General features: G+C 40.1%; 1 protein-coding gene across 1 annotated transcript; it reads right to left on the minus strand.

Moving 5' to 3' along the window:
- Positions 1-803: 803 nt before the first annotated feature.
- Positions 804-19,436, minus strand: LOC137104664 (tyrosine-protein kinase yes-like). Its single transcript, XM_067486214.1, has 12 exons — positions 18,842-19,436; positions 9,025-9,331; positions 7,778-7,877; positions 7,202-7,300; positions 6,907-7,010; positions 5,903-6,052; positions 5,200-5,355; positions 4,539-4,718; positions 3,754-3,830; positions 3,324-3,477; positions 2,388-2,519; positions 804-1,294 (listed from the first exon to the last, which is right to left on the minus strand). Exons 2-12 carry the CDS (start codon positions 9,320-9,322, stop codon positions 1,086-1,088), a joined length of 1,659 nt encoding a protein of 552 aa, XP_067342315.1. The 5' UTR covers positions 9,323-9,331; positions 18,842-19,436; the 3' UTR covers positions 804-1,085.
- Positions 19,437-19,654: the final 218 nt, after the last annotated feature.

The raw sequence follows: 19,654 nt of genomic DNA on the forward strand, positions 1-19,654 counted from the left end.
CCATGAGTCTCCACCAATCGTACCCAAATTGTCCCTTTTTTTTTTAATCAGTGATAATATAAAATGGTGATTTTTTTTTTTTTGATATACAAAAATCCCCCAACCTCAGCTGTCAATGACTTAATTATCATACTGTCCTGAGGAGTCCGTACAGGAAGATGCAAAGAGGCAGAACATTGCTGTAAAGATTTGCAGCTTAAACAGTTTTTTTTATGCTCCTTGAAAGACATGAGAGTCCCGAGGTTCCTCAGTGGTTATTTTTCAAAAGATTGGCGGTTTTCTTCATGTTTTCAGCTTCAGAAAAAAAAAGCCTCCTGCAAAATCTCACGTGTCACGTCTGACTGTGTAAAGTCCACAAGTTTCATCTTTTTTTTTCCTGTCAAGTCATTTTACAGACATATTATACAGACAGTTTGTATGTCTCTGTAGGGATCAAAGTGAGATTACACAACCCAGGCCAGGAGGGACAGAAAGATCTGTGGCACTGTTATGACACAATCCATGTTCATATGATATGGATACATTCTTAAGGAATAAAATATTAAAAATGCAAATACTAAAGAGGAATAAGATGATTTCAGTCTTTCTATAGCCACCTAATTGACACATACAAATATTTAATTGCACTGGAATTGGCAAAGTGTATTAAGCCATGTAAGGTTTATATTTAGATAATTACTGACAAATGGACCACTGCCCCTGTGAGCTTATTTTACTTTGTAAAATATATTATTTTTTTTATTAATTATTTTGCTGTACCCACAGACTACAATTTGGAAGAAAACGATGGAGACCTGCAGCTCTCGATAATATGTTTTTTTGCAGTTTTAAATCTTGTGTCACATGTTGAACTGTGTTCATGAGCTGCAATACATGTAGCCACTGTCCTGTACATTTGTTCTCACAGTCCAAAATTCACACAGATAAAACTCGTGTTGTACCTTAATGAAAAGAGAAAATGGGAAAAATACAACACTGGAAGAAGAACCAAAGAACTAGAGCAAATAGTGGTTTTTGTGACAGCATTTTACAAACTCAGGAAATTCGGCTCTCGTCCTCTCTGTCTTCAAATGAGTCCAGGCAGGCTATAGGTTTTCTCCAGGTTGATACTGTGGCTCTGTGGCGGTGAAGTAGTCCTCCAGGAAAGATTGGAGATACTCGAAAGTGGGCCTCTCATCAGGTTCCTTCTTCCAGCAGACCTTCATCATCTCGTGCAGGGACTCGGGGCAGCCCTGGGGGCAAGGCATGCGGTAGCCCCGCTCCACCTGCTCCAACACCTCCCTGTTGACCATACCTGAGGAGGAGACAGCACATATGACAGAGATGGCTAATAGTGCTAAGGGAAGGAAATTTCAAAAGGCTCTTGAGAATATTTTTCATTGTGTACGACTACAATCATGCTGAAAGGGCTCTAACTGCTCATTGTTATAAAGCCTTTGTGCAAAATGTCAGTTTAGGGATTTAACCAACAACTTTTTTTACTGATTTATCTTTGTTATTATTCCAGTGTATCAATTAGGTCTTTGGGTTGGAAAAAGTTAATAAATTAGTGAAAAATGGTCCTGACAAACTATTTCTTGGAGCACGAGGCAAATTATTCGAAATTAAAGATTTTCTTGGAACGGTTCAAATCTAAGACTATTCACTTTACAATGAAATAAAACAGAGAAAAGAGAATACGGTCAGATTTGAGAGGCCCCAAGTGTTTGGGTGTTTTGCCTGATAAATTACTTTTAACACAGAGCAGGACTTTCTGTTCTGGACACTAAATACAAAGCTACACATACTGTAACGACAACCTACAACTACAACTACATTTTACTCTCAGGTTTTGTTTGCATTAGGCAAATGATACGATGTGAAAATCCGTGAGCTTTGGAGGTGGAGGTTGGCAGACTTTTGTCCCCATGTCAGTATTTGACCCTAGTTTCCCCAATCAAAGCTAATGGGCTGCTAGCTAATTTATATTCATGTCAAGCATGGTATCAATGCTCTCATGTAAACCCCAGCAAGAATGTAAATAGTTATATTTGCCCAAATATACTGTTGAAGCACTAATCTATGAAGCATTTGGAAGTGGAGCAGTGTGAAGGTAGTGCAGGACTCTGCAGGCACTGCTCCCCAGGGCAAATTTGGTCGGGCAGATGGTTATAAACAAAAGTGGTGTTCAATCTCCTGATCATTTCCCACCAGATGGTCTCATCTAATCTCAAATGTGTGTTTGTGTGTGTTGATGTCCGTGTACCTCTGGCAGTGACATAAACAGCCAGCACAGACAATGTCAGACAATAACTCTGGCTGTGGATCACTGTCCCCTTGATGCCACGCTGCACAATGTATCCACATCTTTTGGGTGTGTGTGTGTTCGTGTTCATACTGGTGCTTACCTGGGTAAGGCACTCTGCCCTTGGTCACGAGCTCGGTGAGTAAGATGCCAAAGGACCAGACGTCTGACTTGATGGTGAAGCGGCCATACAGCGCAGCCTCTGGGGCCGTCCATTTAATAGGAAATTTGGCTCCTGTGTTTGATGGAGAATCGAGCAGACATGTCAGGAGGTCCCACTAGAGGGCGTATGTGTTCATGTCTTGCTTAATTCCCAGGAAAACACAGTGGCAACAGTGACCCACAATTACCGTAGGTCATAAAAATAAAAAATAAAAAACCTTTTCCTGTTGGATTTTTGATTCAATTATGTTTGGGGGATTCTGCTTCATAATAATAATAATTCTTCAAACTGGTTAATACATTTCACAACATAGTCTCAATTTGAAGCTATCGTATCTTACTTTTGAAAATAATAGAATAGATTCAGAAGAGATTTATTATTCAGCGATAAAACACATTGCTGCTCAGCTTAATACGCTCAGAGGATTTGCTACAACCTTATATGGTGTGAATCAAAAGTTGGGAGTCTATTGCTAGCAAATGTTTGCATGTGTGTTTAGTTAACAAGTGGCCGTGCAGCTACACACATGACGGCAAACAATGTCCCCTGCTGTGGGTTACAGACACAAATCTCAAAATCTGAGCAGATAAAACCCAATGTCACCTACCACAACTTAGATGGCAATCATATTAAGTGACAAATGTGGTAACAATGTGGGTGAACCGGATCTTTAAAGGAGCAAATAAACTAGGTGCAACTAATGAGAGGAAACAGGAGCATCTGGTTTCCACGGTTATTATAATACACCAAGATAGCAGGCAACAGGGAGCCATCCTAACTGTGTGGTCACTGCTCTATTTATTTCTACACTTCATTCACTGTCTGAGTGTGTGTGTGTGTGTGTGTGTGTGTGTGCGTGTGTGTGTGTGTACTAACCTTGCCTGGCCGTGTACTCATTGTCCTCTATCAACCTGGCCAGACCAAAGTCGGCAATCTTACACACCAGGTTATCGCCCACAAGGATGTTGGCAGCACGCAGGTCCCTGTGGATGTAGTTCATCCTCTCGATGAAGGCCATGCCATCCGCGATCTACAAACAAAACATTTGACGGCTGCTTCACTAAACAATTTTTAGCTTCTTAAAGCCTGAACATCAAGCCCGTCAGACATAAAAAGAAGAGTAAAAGTGAAAGAACAAAAGCGAAGTCTGCCAAATGTGAGAAAGGAAGACGTGTTTACCTGAGGCTATCACTTTTTCTTAAATTTAAGTATGAAGTTTAAAATAGAGCTCTACACTGAACAGCACTGACACAAATACTGCATTCGTGAAAAAAATAAAATGCAGGTGTGTAATGGTTCCTCTCACCTTTGCAGCCATGTCCACCAACATGACGAGATTCAAGAATTTGCCATCACCTTCTTTGAGGAAGTCAAGCAAGCTTCCTAAGAAAACAGCAAAAGTGAGAAGCCATGAATGCTGGACAGCCACAACACAGCAGGTGTAACTGATGGGCCTGTGCCTGAGCTGCATACTGATGCACTGCTTTATGAAAGCTCAATATTTCTCATAAGCCTTGATGATTCCTATACATATATTCTGCATGAAGAACAGAGGAACTGTGGAAATCTACCGTACGTATTCTGTGGCACACACAGTAAATCATGAGTCTGCAGGCATCTTGACATGGGTGCATACAGATATAGGCACATGTTATGGAGTTAACACTTACACACACATAAATCGAATTACTCGTGAAACTACTAAAAAAGAAACACTGCATTGCAGATCAAGCCATGAAAGCTTCCAACAGAATCCAGTGTTAGGCTTCTGGGAAATAAAAATGACTTTCAAGGACTTTCAATCTGTAGAGGATATTAATTAAAAGACCATAAGATTTACAGCCGCTGTGCATCACTGTTGTGCCTGGAAAAACAAGATTGCGTGATCAGTTTTGTGCCTAAAAGGTCTACGAGCTTAGGCTTGATGTTGTTTTTGTTTCGCTTTAAAAATAGATCCTATAAATGTGGTGAAACAGAAAACAGCAGGGTTGAAATCCTCCAAAGCTGCAGGTTCTTGGAAAGTCCATTTAAACGGTAATCAAATGTGCCAGTTTACAGCTTTTTCAGGGTCAGGCATGTGTGTACACGCACCTTTGGACATGTATTCTGTGACGATGTAGATGGGCTCCTCTGACACCACTGCATACAGAGGCACCAGTTTGTCATGCCTGAGCTTCTTCATAATCTGAGCCTCTTGGAGGAAGGCCTCAGGCGACATGGTTCCCGGCTTCAGCGTCTTTATAGCCACCTTAGTGGTGCCGTTCCATGTTCCTGTAGAGACAAAGACCGAGAGAGAAAAGCCCAAAGGCCACAGGAGTAATCAGTGTCGTTAATGAGGTGGAAGCAAGACAAAATCATTAATTAGGTCTTGTAATAGCTCAGACATGTGCTGTCATGCATGCACTCCCTGCAAAAATATTTCTAGGATGAACGGATATGAGCTTGCAGTTCGAAAGGGGACAAATGAGATTTGGCTGGAGCTGTGCCCCCGAGTGAGAAGATCTCTGGAGATAAAGATGACATAACAAACAAAGGAAGCAATTGCAGGAAGTGGACAGTTCCCCAGTTTGCACTAAAATAAATTCAATAAATATAGGCTTTGCAGCATTTATGTTTTTAATTTATGTGGATGATGCCTGCATTTCCAACGTAAGTCTGGGTTGCATTTCCCCATCCAATGCCATGCCAGTGAATCATAAACACATCTTTGATGCCACAAGGCATATTTAAGACATGTTCCTGTGTGTCTTACCCATCCAAACCTCTCCAAAGCAGCCCTGGCCTAATTTGAGCTCCAATCGCAGGGACTCCCGGGGAATCTCCCAGGCGTCTTTAGCAAGTCCCTGGGTCTGAGGCTTGACTGTGGGGCACACATTGGTCAGCCTGTGGCAAAGCCCGTCAGCGTGTTCTGTTATAAAGTGAGACACAGATTAAAAAGCTATATTACAGAACCACACACATCCACATACAAGTGTGTGTCTTGTACAATTTGACATGACCTGTGTGTCAGCTCTAACTAGATACATTGTTTATATATAGCTTTTAAAAGCTGAGTAGGATTTGCCATTCTGTTTCATGCATCAATTCACTTCATATGCTGCGGATGAATTTAGACACTCTTATACTAACTGTGATGAAATATAAATGAGATGAAGTAGTTTTTAAACACAGCAAGAGTCTCTCTAGAGTCAGACTGAAATGAAGTAGGATCACGGAGATTTAACCTCAACCCTCCTCCAGACGAAACCTAATGTGTGAGGATCAAATCATAACTTCACCACTATTTGTTATTAAAATGAAAGCCTCTTCATCTGTCTTGGTAACACTTCACAGCGGTGCAGAGCAGCGAGTGGGACTTAATTTCAGGATAATTCCTTGCGGTAAAACGACTTTGATGAATAATGAATGACAGAAGACGGGGAGATAGAGGTAAGGAAGCTTTGCACACCACATACCTGTATAATGTTTGACAAGCTTCTGTAATGTGTCGAACTGTACTCGAGTGGTGATGTAGTATCCCCCACTATCAAGCTTACGGATCTTGTAGTGTTTCACATTGTCTCCTTTGGCTTCGTCCCAGTCTCGTATGGAGAGAGAATAAGCACCTGGAAGAGACAAAAATCTATCAGTGATTGTGGAAGCTGTGTTTGTATTAATGTAAATCCCCAGTTTTCTTTTAATGTTGTCTTAGATTGTTTGCATAGATGTGGGCACTAACAATCTCTCACAAAGATGGAGCATGTTTCAAATATTGTTCTATAAATATATATTGGTGTGAAAGTTATTTAGGATCATATTGGTATTTGGTGCATGGTTTGTTCTTGCAGAAGTCAGTGTATATTTTGAACAATCTATAATAATAATAATAATAATAATAATAATAATAATAATAATAATAAGTGTTATTATAAAGTTCAGTGAATAAATTTTTTCCATTTCTGCCATAGCCGAAAGTCCTAGAAATAATAGACAATATATGGTCAAAAGCTTATGTGTAAATGTGCAATTGATCCATCAAACTCTTGTTGTTGTGAATTTGGAAGAAATGCCTGGCCATCTTCTAATAAAGTGCTATCCCCAGCTCTGGACTTGTGAGTGCATCTGCTAAAATCTCTTCAGAAACATGTCAAAATGAGATTACCAAGAGGCCTTGAAAGCTGGTGGCATGAAAAAACAGCCACTACAATTGGGTACTGAGCTCTAACAGCACATATTACAGCATATATTTGACTATAAACATGTGTTTTGGCCCGTACTAGAACAACTTGTTCTCCATACAGTAAACCATCTGTGATCTTAGTAAAAACTCAGTCACAAGTTCAATCCTCATCCCCGTCTCAATATCTGAAAGTGCACAGTACAGTAATTGTATTGCAGATGTTGCATGTCCATACAAACCATGATGTGCACCATCTGATAGCAACTTAGCATTGACCATTTATTAGGAAGTGGTCATCACCTTTAGTAGTTTCACTTTCTCGCACCAGGAAAGTTCCTCGATTGTTCCCCGTATTTAGCAGCAACCTCTCAGCGTCTTTGCGTCCCATTTTACCAAAGTACCACCTACAAAAACCATATGAAGAAAAAGGTAACTGGGGACTTAAAAATCCAAAAATGAAGCTGTATCTAATTTGAGAAGCTTTTAATTCTGGACTTTGTGCTATAATGCAAACCACAGTAGATGAGATCATGTTGGTTTCCTGATGCAGTTGTTGTAGATGGATTAATGAGGTTATAAAAATACAATGCCTTACTCTTCAGCCTGGATGGAGTCAGCAGGGGCCACATAATTGCTTGGGATGTAGCCTTTCTTCCCCGTGTTGATGCAGTGAGCCTCCCACCAGTCTCCTTCTCTGCAGTAGAAATGAAATGTAAGATTTGTTCATTAAAGAGTCAAACAAGTACTGGAGCTCAAATATCATAGCGTGATTGATCCTGAGGAGAAAAAATGGTTAATAGTTAATAATTTAGAGGTCAGTGATATATAAAATTATCCACACTTTATAGGACTTGAAGAGGTAACTACTAAGACTGTCAGAGCTGATTAAAAGATACCAATAGTTTTTTGAATGTGTTAAAGCCTAAATGCCCCTGTCATTATGGGATTCAACGAGGCTAATCTGTTTTACATAACAATGCTATAACCTCCGGCGGCATCCCTGCCAAAGCAAACATCCACAGTGCTGTGCAGCATCAGTGAACAAGTAGTAATCTAACTCATTCATGAAGGCAGATACACGCTGAACAGGTGCAGCTGAACGTTACTGCTAGAGACAAGTGAGCCCCATCATCACTGAGCTACCCGTGAGGAAAAAAAGAAAATAACATACGTGTTGTTGATGATCTGGAAGCGATCCCCCTTTTTGAACGTGAGATCGTCTGATGTTCTGGCTTCATAGTCATACAAGGCCACAAAAAATGTAACACCACCTAGAAATACAATAAAAAACCAGCCACAAATGAATAAAACACTGTGCAGTCAATATTAGACAATGATACAGGTACAGAACATGGTGTGTGCTCCCTCTCATAAGAGCAGGTCTGTTTGTGCATGTGACCATTTTAAAGGAAAATTTAAGAAGACAAATCTGTTTCACTAAGATCTAAAAGGCCGTACTCTATTGATTTTGTATTAATTTTGTTTGGTTTGTAGTTTTGCTTGCTCTGCATGGAACACAACTGTAACTGGACTCTACAAACACTTAGACACAAGCCAAGGTAAAGTAATTATATAAAACACATTTTAATAGGATAATCTCTGTAACGGCCATAGTCTACTACTTATCCCATAGGGCAAATTACCGACATAGGCTCAAGTTAAAACATTACAAGCCATATTTCTGCCAGTTATAGCGACCATCTTATACCATCTTTCCATCCTATTCCAATTTCGCCTACTGTGAAGCCACTCTCTGCAACAGATGACATTCATATACCCACCACTGACAACACTGTAGTCAACACTAATCTCATTATCTCCAGCAGAAAGCAAACACCCCCAGCAGAGCCACCTTCACGCCCTCAGATAATCCAACAGGAGGATTACAACCTAAATCTCACCTAAACAGCAGGTTTGAATCTCGTCTGCCTGAGTGATCACAGTTTAAAGGAAGATCCTTTGTTAAAGCTAACAAGGAAAAGCAGGCTAAAACAACAATGGGGCATCAGCAGGTTCTAACTAAATTAGGCTCAGCGTTAAGTATGTTTGCATCTTTTAGTCTCTTTATTTCCTGTAACTGAAAGAAATATTTTATTTTACTGGTAACAACGTGTTCAGTCACTGAAAAACACGTCTTATTTGGCCAAACCCTTAAAATCAGATATAGGCTCACAAAACTTGCTTAAGTTATGTAACAAATGGTTGCAGTGAGTAGTTGTAGATATTTTAGTCTAGACTAAAGTGGTTAACCAAATGCAAAAACCCTTAAACATCTGCAGCCAACCAAGTCTTTAGAATGCACAGTCAGCACTAAAGCTAATGGGCTTTGCAGAAATGCTGCTATGTTCCTTTAATACTAAAGGTTCAAATGCTCCATTTTTCCTGTCTAGTGATGACATGCAATAAAAAGTTACTCACTTGAAACAGCACCAGAGAATGAGTTAGACACAGGGCCAGAAAAGGAGGATGATGTCCCTCCAAAGGGGGTCATGGCAGTCGAGGAGCCACCAAACGGTGTGAGAGAGTGGTTGAAATTTGCAGCTCCAGAGCCAGATGAAGTTGGATGAACTTGATTCTGTTGAAGCTGGGTGGGTTCAGGTCCATAGTGGCCAACGTGTGTTATGGTGGCCATGGTGCTGGTGTCAGATGGTGGAGAATTATCAGACTGAAACTTCATCATAGGACCCTTGCCCTCTTTGCTCTTGATGCAGCCCATCCTCTTGCTCTGCCCGGAGAGACATGCCACAAAGCTACAGTTAAACGTGTGCAGATTGTAGAACATTCACACTGTGCATTCAAGTCAACACTCACATTTTTGATACATAGTGAAGGGTTAAGGAAGTTCATCATTACCAGCTGCAGGTACTGGATGATTGTGTAACAGAATGAAATTTCATTAACCTGACATAATTATGTGAGCCATTTTGTTGTTATTGCATCTGCTAACACCATAAGCCATGTGGTAACTGGGACATATGGATAAATATTAAATCGTCTTTGAATAGCTCAGTCCAGTATGGGCTTGCAGTGCATGCAAGCTTCAAGGTTTATCAAGTGCAAAATTGAAGGATAACTAGGTGATTTTATTTAGTATTGTGGTAAAAAAACAAGTAAAGAAGCGGCAGATGCAGAGATTTCTTATTGAAGTGGCCAGACTGGGTTCATGTGCTCAAAAACAGGGTGGCACATTTGGAAAAGGATTTAAAAGGTTTGGTTTTTGGTGATAATAAAATTTAGTTTCACAGGCTAAAACAGTGTTTACAAAGTTTTTTTTTTTTTAATTGTATCTGTTTATTTATGATAATAGTGATTTATTTCAGTTTGGGATTTGTTCAATTCTCCTTCTGCTGAAAGTTCTACAGCAGGTACCTACCACCCTGTCACTGGGATGTCCAATCAGATTTTAGAGGTGGCCAGTGCCAGCCAAAGTCGCCCCTCTTACCCTGGCCCTGTACACATTGTTGCAGTTCAAACCGGCCTTTTAAAAGGCCCTTAGTGAATACTATGGTAAATGAGCCAACTGGGCACAGTTCCAGGGCCCTCTTTATGAAGTGAAGTGATTTATTTCCTAATTGGAAATCATGTGATGCGAAGCAAATACAAAGAGACACAAAACAACTACAAACAGATCAAAAAAAGAATACAACTGATGTAAAAAAAAAAGATGCAAAATGAAACAAGTAGATGAAAAAAACTGCAAAGAACTGGAAAAGGGCCATAAATAAGTAAAAACACAACAACAAAGAGATTCAAAATTAAAGCAAAAGGACAAAAAAAACAAAAAACAAAAAAAAAACAAGACATGTAAAAGAACCACAAATGTATCTGAGTTGCTTTTTAACAACTTGTGTTTGTTGCTCCTACTTTTAAAGTTCTTGTTGGCCAGCAAGTTGTAAGTTCTGACTACAAATAACAGACCCATCATTTGTGCCTTGGTGTTTTGCTACAGTATTTTTTGTCAAAGCAGCTCGGGCCCTTTTACACATCTGTGGCCAGGGCTCCCGACTCATAATCCGTTCATGCCTCAGCCTGACGAAGATTTAAAACATTGGTTTGTCTCCATGTGCGTGGTTGTCATTCCTTCCTTTAAAACAATTTGGCCTGGAGTCCCACTGAGGCATTCTTTTGTGAGGTGAAGACCCACAAAATGTGGAGACAATCAGACGCGCTCATAAAGAAGTCTGAGCGCCGGGAGATCAGACCAGTTTCATTCGCCAAGAACAACGGCTGCTCGAGGAGTTAATTGGCGCTGAAACATTGCAAGACAAGTAAAACAGAGGATTGAGGCGAAATCAAGACTTTTATTCTGTGAAGAAAAGACGTGGATTATGAAAGCAGTCTTAACAAACCTGGTGCTACTGAGCAGCATTGTGACACAGCTGGTGACAGGAGTGACAAGGGCGGCAGTTCACTGAATTACAGTCAATCACACATCACTTAAAGAGAAGAGAATCTGCTGGTGCAGTCGTGCATCTTTCACTGACTTTGGAACAGCAGCCGTGATTTTGCGAGGTGGGAGGGATTTCTCCTCATCAGAGAATGAGGGGTGTAATCAAGAGTTCATTGAGTTCTCCAGCTGAACTGCCAAGAAAATCAACAAAAATGGGGACAAACCACAGAAACCTTCCAAAGATTCAGAACACTTTGCTCAACGAATCTGCACAACCGGTTAAATTGCAGGTTACAGTTTGTGCTCTACACTGGTCACTCTCCACACAAGCGTTTTATGAGTAATGAGTCACTGGAGGAGTAAAGAAACTATTTCTTTAAAATAGAAATCACTTCAAGGTACTCGCCAATAAATTGGCTTTCAGGTGTTAGATCTAGAGCCAATAGGTTGGATTGTTGGAATAGGGAATAAAAAAAAAAATGTAAAAAAACACTTTCATTTTGAGAGCCAACATTTCCTTTAACACAGACACTAAACCAGTGGAAAACAGAGGGTTTGGTCAATGATGGTGGGCTTGCATTGCATCATCAGACAGAGAATCTGGCTTGCTGGGTCAGCAGTGAACTTACCACACTATAAAACACTGGAAAGACTCCTAGGGAGTATTTGCACTTTAAACGGAAGATATTTTTCCCCTTCCAAAAATGAGACAGCCGTTTCATAAATGTGACATCACGCGTTAAAAAATACAAATGCACAAATACTGAGCTTTCTTAAAAATGGGGCCTTCTAAAGAGAAATCAAGCCCATTGCTGACAAATATGGGCATTTATATATGCAACACACTGCATGTACTTTTGGTTCAGATATTAAAGTTCCCTCAACATTTCATCAAGCACTATAATCAGCTGTACTTTGTGTTTAGTGTTAACACATCTAAGATGGTAAATGTGGAAAACATCTGGTGATCGGCCACATGTTTGCATCATCACCGTGAGTGTCAACATGCCCGCAGCAAAGGCTAACTATAGCCTAGCATAGTCATTAGCCTTGCTGCGGAGAATATCTAAAGAAAATATTATTCTATTATAGTTTATATTATTATATTATAGTGTGTATGAACACACTTGTTCCATTAAACTTAACTACTGACAGTAAAAACAAAGCCCTGAACTAAAACAACAGTCTTATGGAATAAAATAAGTCCTTGAAATAAAATGAGCCAATGAAATTGTGATAAATGTGTATTACTCATGACAAAATATTTTCCATGTGTATCTATCAATCACATCTGTGTCTCATGATTGAAGAGCAGAGCATGGCCCAGCAAAGGAAAAACATTGATGAAATAATGATTAGTGGCGGTGGAGATATAAAGACAATGATTTACAGCCCCTGTATTTGAAGAGAGGAGCAGAAACACTGCAGCTTGGGTGCGAGTGGAACACCAAGGCAGACAGTGCAGCTCTACCAGGATGAACTATTAGGAAGATTTTGATTATGGCAGATTTATCCTAAAAAAATTAAAAATAAAAATAAATACAGAGTGACGACCACCAGGGCCTGGGGCTAAAACACTGCTCACCCCTGACTCATTCTGACCTGTAGTGATCTAGATTTTTCACCTTCACTTCACACATACAGTGATCAGACTTTCAGAGATGAGGTGGGGTCTCTATCAAACAGCTTTTACGGTCTCTTGGCTGTGGTGATACGATGCAGACCGGCGTTGCCCAGAATCTCAGTCAGCACCACAAACCCCATCAGCCGGTCATCACACGACAGTACTATGGGCTTTGTGTACGGACCACAGCACCACAGTGAAAATGCAATAAACCTGAAAAATGATGAATTACAAATAATGCATCGCATGTGGCATTTAGAGGCATAAAGAGCAGGCAGCTGTAAAAAAACAAACACACACACAAAAAACGTTGGTGTAGTGCGTCTAAAATGTCAAACTGTTTCAATGACTTTTCCATTCATGTGGCTTGAAATCAAGCAGAACCATGGATCCACAAGGAAAATCTGTCTTTCTGCTATTTATAGAAACTTATTCTAATTTCTGACAACACTCCATCCACTGCCCCCAGGAAGATACCATGACCTACAACAGCTCATCACGTGCAAACATGAGGACTCACAGTTAGAGCCACAAAGACCCACTGAGGAAGGAAGGTGACGTTTACAACAAAGATGTTTACATGCCATCACACACACACACACACACCAAACTCTGTACAGATGCCATGTGGTGTCATTGTCTTGCCACTACAGATAGAGACAGAAAATGAGAAGAGAGTAAACATGACTTCTTTCAGCTTCAATCACAGCTTTTTGATTTGGCACAGACTGTTTGAAATGAATCGCTGGAGGCAAAAAAAAAAAAAAAAAAATCATTCTTCCATCAACTTTATTGTGAAATCTTAAAAACAATGAGGTGTATACTTTTTGCTAGTTCGTGCAACACTTGTTCAGTGCATTCACGATGCTTTTCTTTAGTGGGACAACAGAAACCTAAAGACTACTACTGTAAACAGTGTTTATCTGTTGTTCAAATACTTCAGCTCTAATGCTACAGACTAGACAAGATGCTGATCTAATATTCCAGGAAAGGTCGTATTGCTCAGAGTCTTGTTTGAGGATGCCTCAGCAGGGCAGATGCTTCCTGGCACCTGGTAGAAAGATAACTGTTCCACTTTGTAGGTAAAAGGAGGAAAAACTAACACAGAGGACCTTAGGCATCCTTTGAAAGTAACAACCATGCTTTTCAATCTTCAAAGTACAAAAGGAATATTTATGTTTTTATGGGAGTTCTAGAAAGTCTTTAGACTAGGGCTTCAATAAGCAGTTATTGTATTTTTTTTTTTCAATTAACAGATTGTTTTGTTGATAAAATGCCAGAAAATAGTTACAAATGTCTTTCGGAATTGCAACCAGCCCAAGGTTACTTCTTCGAATGTCTTATTTTGTCCAAAATCCAAACATATTCTGTTTACCATCATCCCTGACATTGAAAGGCATCAAATTGCCACTTCTGAGAATGTGGGAATGTTTTTTGCACCTTCACTAAAAGTTAATAAATCAGTACATTATCAATTATTCAGTTGAAAATGAATTGCCAACTAACTAATTTAATAATTGATTATTTTTTGCAGGTCTACTTGTGATTCCTAATAAATACGTTTGTTTTTTTTACAACCTGCTTGCTGTTACCCTATGCTTGATCCAAGCTTCCAGCAGAGACAATACAGGCAAAACATAAGGAATACATGTATTTATTGACGTCTGAGCAGATCAAACACTCCAGAAATATCTGAGGTTTGTCTTTTTCCTTTTTCCAGTAGTTTCTTGAACTTATTTTTCATGCTCTCACATCTGCAAGCTTTAGTGCCTTTGGTTGGTTTTCCTGTTAATGTATGCCGACTCCAAATGCTGATTTTACCCAGCGCATACCAATATAAACTATTTAACAGAGGCTTGGGAGGAGCTGTGTATGCTGAACCAAAAGCAGACGACAGTGGATCAGCTACTACATAAGCAGTGGGAGAAAAACAGTCTGTTCAAACCCTCTCACTCATCTGTAAATCTAAAACTTTCCATATTTTTCTGTTACAGTGATAACTCAAACCTGTGGTCTTCTTACCAAGAGGTAAAGTTTAGATACATAAGCTCAAAAGGTGGATTTGCTGTATTTGATGATGTTATTTAGTGGTCAGAATCTAGAAAATAATTACAGTTTTGTTATATTTTCATAAATCTGTCTTCTTGATTAATCGATTTGTTTATTGACTGAGAATTTATCAACAACTTTGATTGTGAACTGTGACTTACTAAAATCCTCTGTTTTGAACTTCTAAAATGTCAAGATTTAGCAAGATTCTTTGGCTTGAATCATTTTAAACTTTAAGCATTTGGCTGTTTGAATGGTATTTTGAACGAAACCTACTTTTTGAAAGGTTCATCTGCATTTAATTAACAACAGATCAATCAATGACTCTGTAGCTAGTGACTCTTTCAGATTGCATGGAACAGCAGTGGTTCAAGCTAAAATGCTCATGGCATCAACAAGGTTTACTATGTTCACCTCGCTTGTATGTTAAAATGTCCAAAAGATAACTCAATGCAAAGTTACAGCTGATGAAAATCTTTGGTGATGAAGGGAACAAGAATGAACACATTTCATGGTAATGCAGAAAATACTCATCAAAACATTTTACTCAAAACCTCAAATGTCAACTTCATTGTAGGGCTACAAGAAAGGTCAAGGAATCGGCAAAGTAATGTGGCTTCGTCCTCTGGGAGCCACAAAAGTCTGTACAAAATCTGTGCCAATGCTTCAAATAGTTGTTGAGATGTTTCACTCTGCAAGCAAACAAACAGCAGAACCAAGTGACAAACAGGCTCCACCATCCACAGAGCCATGTGATGCGGCCAAAACATCCCCAATCCAAGTGTACCAAGTGATTTTTGGATAATTAGAAAACTTGGAAAACACACACATTTTAACCAGGCCCTACAAACCCTACAGATTAATAACTTGCCCTTGTGAAAGGCTTCAGTGTCTATTTGGAGAAGTGTATTGTTTTAATGGAATAAAGGGGAAATTGTAGTAAAAGATGTATTAGTGAATATACATGAAATAACTGAAATAAACTTATATTCACAACTCACAAATTCGCTGAAAGTGTTCATAACCCTTCTTTAACATACAAGATGTTTAAAAGATTTAAAAAACACAATGCACAGCATACATAACAAACTGACCGAACCAATAAGTTGAATTGGTCTTTTTGGCATCTCACTGCATCAGACAGGCTCCTTCTCTCCTATGGTTTAAATTATTCACACTCTAATGAAGTTGACATTTGGCTGGCTGGAAGTCAGACAGCCTCACTGAGACACGGCATGATAGTGGACTTCCTCCATCCATCAGCCAGCGGTCTGAGTGAAACTTTACCCAGCGTCTCGTTGGACAGCAGTTAGCAGCTGATGCTGTGGCTGCAGACAGGGAGGGTCTCTGGAGCTTAACTGGCCTTCAGACCTGCAACAGATGCCGCCTGCCACCATCCACCACATTCCTCTGATGCCAGTGGGTTAAAACTGGTTCTGGATGTGGATGTAAAGCTAGAGAGTTAAGAGAAACACCAGGGAAATGGCTCATAATGATGTTTCCTCTGCAGTGAGTTTAAAGCTCTGTAGCAAAAAGGCTCAAAGTGAACTGAATTTGGGGCTTGAGGGCAAGAAAAGACTTGTTAAGGAGTTTGAGAAATTTAAGAAATATATAGCCTGAAGCTTTTTCTGGGAAGAGAATGCAGTTCGTTTTTATAAGCATAAGAAAAACCGGGATATTCAAGTTAATAATATTTCAACCTATTTTACTTAATCAATTGTAAATATCTCTACTCAAATCCTCACTGAGCACCTTTTTCCCCCCCGCTATGTTCACATTGGCTATTGTGCTGCCAGACATCACACACATTTTCTAGAATAACTAGTCTCGTAGGAATACCTGAATTCTGGCACCTGAGGGTAAGTGAGACTTATTTTGGGAACGTTTGAAGTGTTAGCATCTAATAGAGTAATTGTAAAACCCATGTGATAGCATGTATGACAGTCTTCTGTGTCGAAATCTTTTCAAATATCCAGTTCTGAACTGTAAGAAAACCAAACCCACTCTCCTGTGCTGACTGAACATATTTGATCATAAAACATGTTTTACAATAAAAGCACAGAAAGAGCACTCACAGATTTGGGGCTCTACCTTCCTCACATGCTGCTCACAAGTAAACCCATTTGCTTAATAGGTTTCACTTGTGTTTTTCCCGGTATTGCATTATACATACTGACCCACGATTTGTAGCAGGTTAGAGCGGCTTGCTCGACACAGTTTTCATGGCCACTGCTGGATGAGCTGGAGGTTCCTCGCCTTGCGAAAAGTCATAGTTTGCAAAGGTAAATGCAAGATCTAGCGAAGTTTCATCAGCTGCACTGAACATTAGCCAAACATTCCTACATTCAGAATGATGACAAATCTGCTTCTTCTTACAAATCTAATGCCTCTGTAACGCAGAGTCAAGTCAAATCTCTAATTTACCTAATTGGTACAGCATGTGGGTAATGGCCATTATGCTAATGGTTAATATTAAATGCAGATTATTTGTCAATGTGCTTTTGAAACACTGTGTTTCCACCATCCCTCTGTAATCACACCATCACGCCACATGTTACATGTGGTACCTATAACCCAGCCAAGAGTATTTGCATGTACGCTACAGTCCTTCTATTACAGCGGCAAAAGCTTGCGAGTCCTACACAGGAGTCATTCCGTTTTGAGGATGGCTGCTCTAGGCAGATACATGTGCCACATCCCATTTCTTAATGATGAATTTAAAGTACTATGAGATATTTGATGATTAGGAAATGTTGTTGTATCATCCCCTGACTTCTGCTTTTCAATAATGTTAGAAAGTGTCCTGATGCCTTCGTGGTTTACATACTCATTCGCCAGTAACAAAGTATTTATACTACAATCCTTTGAACACATTCTCCACATAGAGGTGACCTCCATGTGTGTGACAGTAAAACTTGTGAGCTTGTGCTAGTAAATAACAGGAAATTCTCAAAAGTCTCACAAGTGATCTGCAATTTGTTATGTTTATGTTGAATTAGATGGTAAATAGGTCATTACAACAGGTTACACCCTATTCGAAATGTGAGCTTTGTGAATGGCTGATTTTATTTCATGAGGAGACAAAGCTCAGTTTTTAATGTAATAAAGGTTCATGTCTGAGAAATATTTCAATGCTGCAGCCTATATTTTGTGCTGTCCTGTGAGGGCTGGGCACTTGAATGTCCATGACACAATACACGAATCATTCGGATTTACAGAAGTCACGTCCATTTACCATCTGCATGGGAATTTTATTTCTTACTTATATAGATCTTAGAAATCTTGGTATTCCCCTTTAACTTCCTCCACTTCAGGCTTACCTGCCCTTATATGGGTTCAGACCAGGAAGGATTCAGGCACAGTTGTGCAAAAGTACAGAGCTGCTCAGAAGGACAGTGAGTTTACTTTGAGCAGGATTGTGAGGACAACTACCCAGTCTCTGTCCTCAAAGTCGATGCTGAAAAGTAGACAGTAAGTAAAAAAATGAAGCAGCTGCACAAACTGAGAAACGGAGAGAAACTGTGATTCAGCTGTTTGAATCCAGACCAAATGACAGCATCACCAAAAGGGCTGGTGGGACCTCCTTCTCAGCTTGATCCTGACCTCACACTAACCTGAATCAGCATGAGTCAGAGATTTGGTCAGATATTTGAAATGATGAGGTGGTACATCAACTGGAATTTTAATGGAAACCAGTGGGCAAGCAGGGATCAAAGTACTGCAGATAATAAAGTAGTATATTTTATACTTGAAAAAAAAAAGGTTGAAAAAAAAATGGTAACCACACACTTAAGGTTTTAACATGGAAACACGAGTCAAGTGAAGATTTAGGTTTATGATAATCAAACAATCGAAAATGAGCTATTGAACATATTACCACCGCTGTCCTCGGCGGTAATATGGCCATGTCCTACTTTAAAGTATCTATCTGCAATCTGGTTCCACTGGGACTTTTCGGCCAGGCTATAGACGCATTGATAATTGTATCTATATAAATGTATCTTTTGCTTCACAAGGAAAATGCCACTCTACCGGCAGCTATGCGTTAGTCTGATAAAAAGCTTAATTCCTTTGTTAATGACAGGTCGGACGGGCGAACAGCTGCTGCGTTTCGGCCCGTCCGTATCTGATCAAGCTGTTCTGACAAAGACCTGTTTAATGTGCGCCCTTACCTTTACAAATCCGCGTCCTTCTGGGGTGTTTTCGCCCTTTTTTTCCCCCTTCCCCTTAAATCAGATCCCTGAGGGGGGAAAGAAATCCAAGTTATTCCAACCGTGATCGAGCCGCCTTCATCCTTACTCCATCCATCCAGCAGAGCAACTGTGGTTTAGTGCTGAAGTTAAATCAAAGGGGCTCAAGTGTCACAGCGTTTCCGGATGGCGGAGCTGCAGGAGACAGTCATTGTCATCAGAGCGGACAGGTCAGAGAGGGGACATCCAGCAAGAGCATGGCACCGATTTTAGAAAAGTGAGATGCTAAAGTATCCCAGCTCTTTATACCCGCTACTTCCTACTACTAAACTTGCATCAACCCCCGCACAACAACATGGCCGACCCTGCCTGCGGGACTGGAGCCACACAGCCGGAGATACTGACACAGATCCGTCCTGCACAGCTGATCTGAGGACAGCAGGGAGACGATCGCTGGAGGAGAACCGGATCAATAAGGACCCAGCAACGAGACGAGCGTAATGTGAAAGCATAAGGAAAGCGGAGCGGCGGGTGGAGGATGGTTTTATCTCCAAAAAGCAGGACTCAAATGGTTTTCAATCACCAGTATGTAGAAGTCTGACGCCCTCTGCTGGGTCCCGGACTGATGGTGCAGCTCTCAGAAATCGCTTATTTTCAAGGTGTGTCTGTACTCAGGTGCTTTACTGCTCCATTACAAGTAAAGCAATGCGTTGGAAATATTAAGGGTAATCAGGAAAATGTCTACCAATAGTTAAACAAATAAACGTACTGTTCAGCTGAATGCATAAAAAAGAC

This window comes from Channa argus, chromosome 19 (genome assembly GCF_033026475.1).
Source record: "Channa argus isolate prfri chromosome 19, Channa argus male v1.0, whole genome shotgun sequence".
NCBI classification, from domain to species: Eukaryota; Metazoa; Chordata; class Actinopteri; order Anabantiformes; family Channidae; genus Channa; species Channa argus.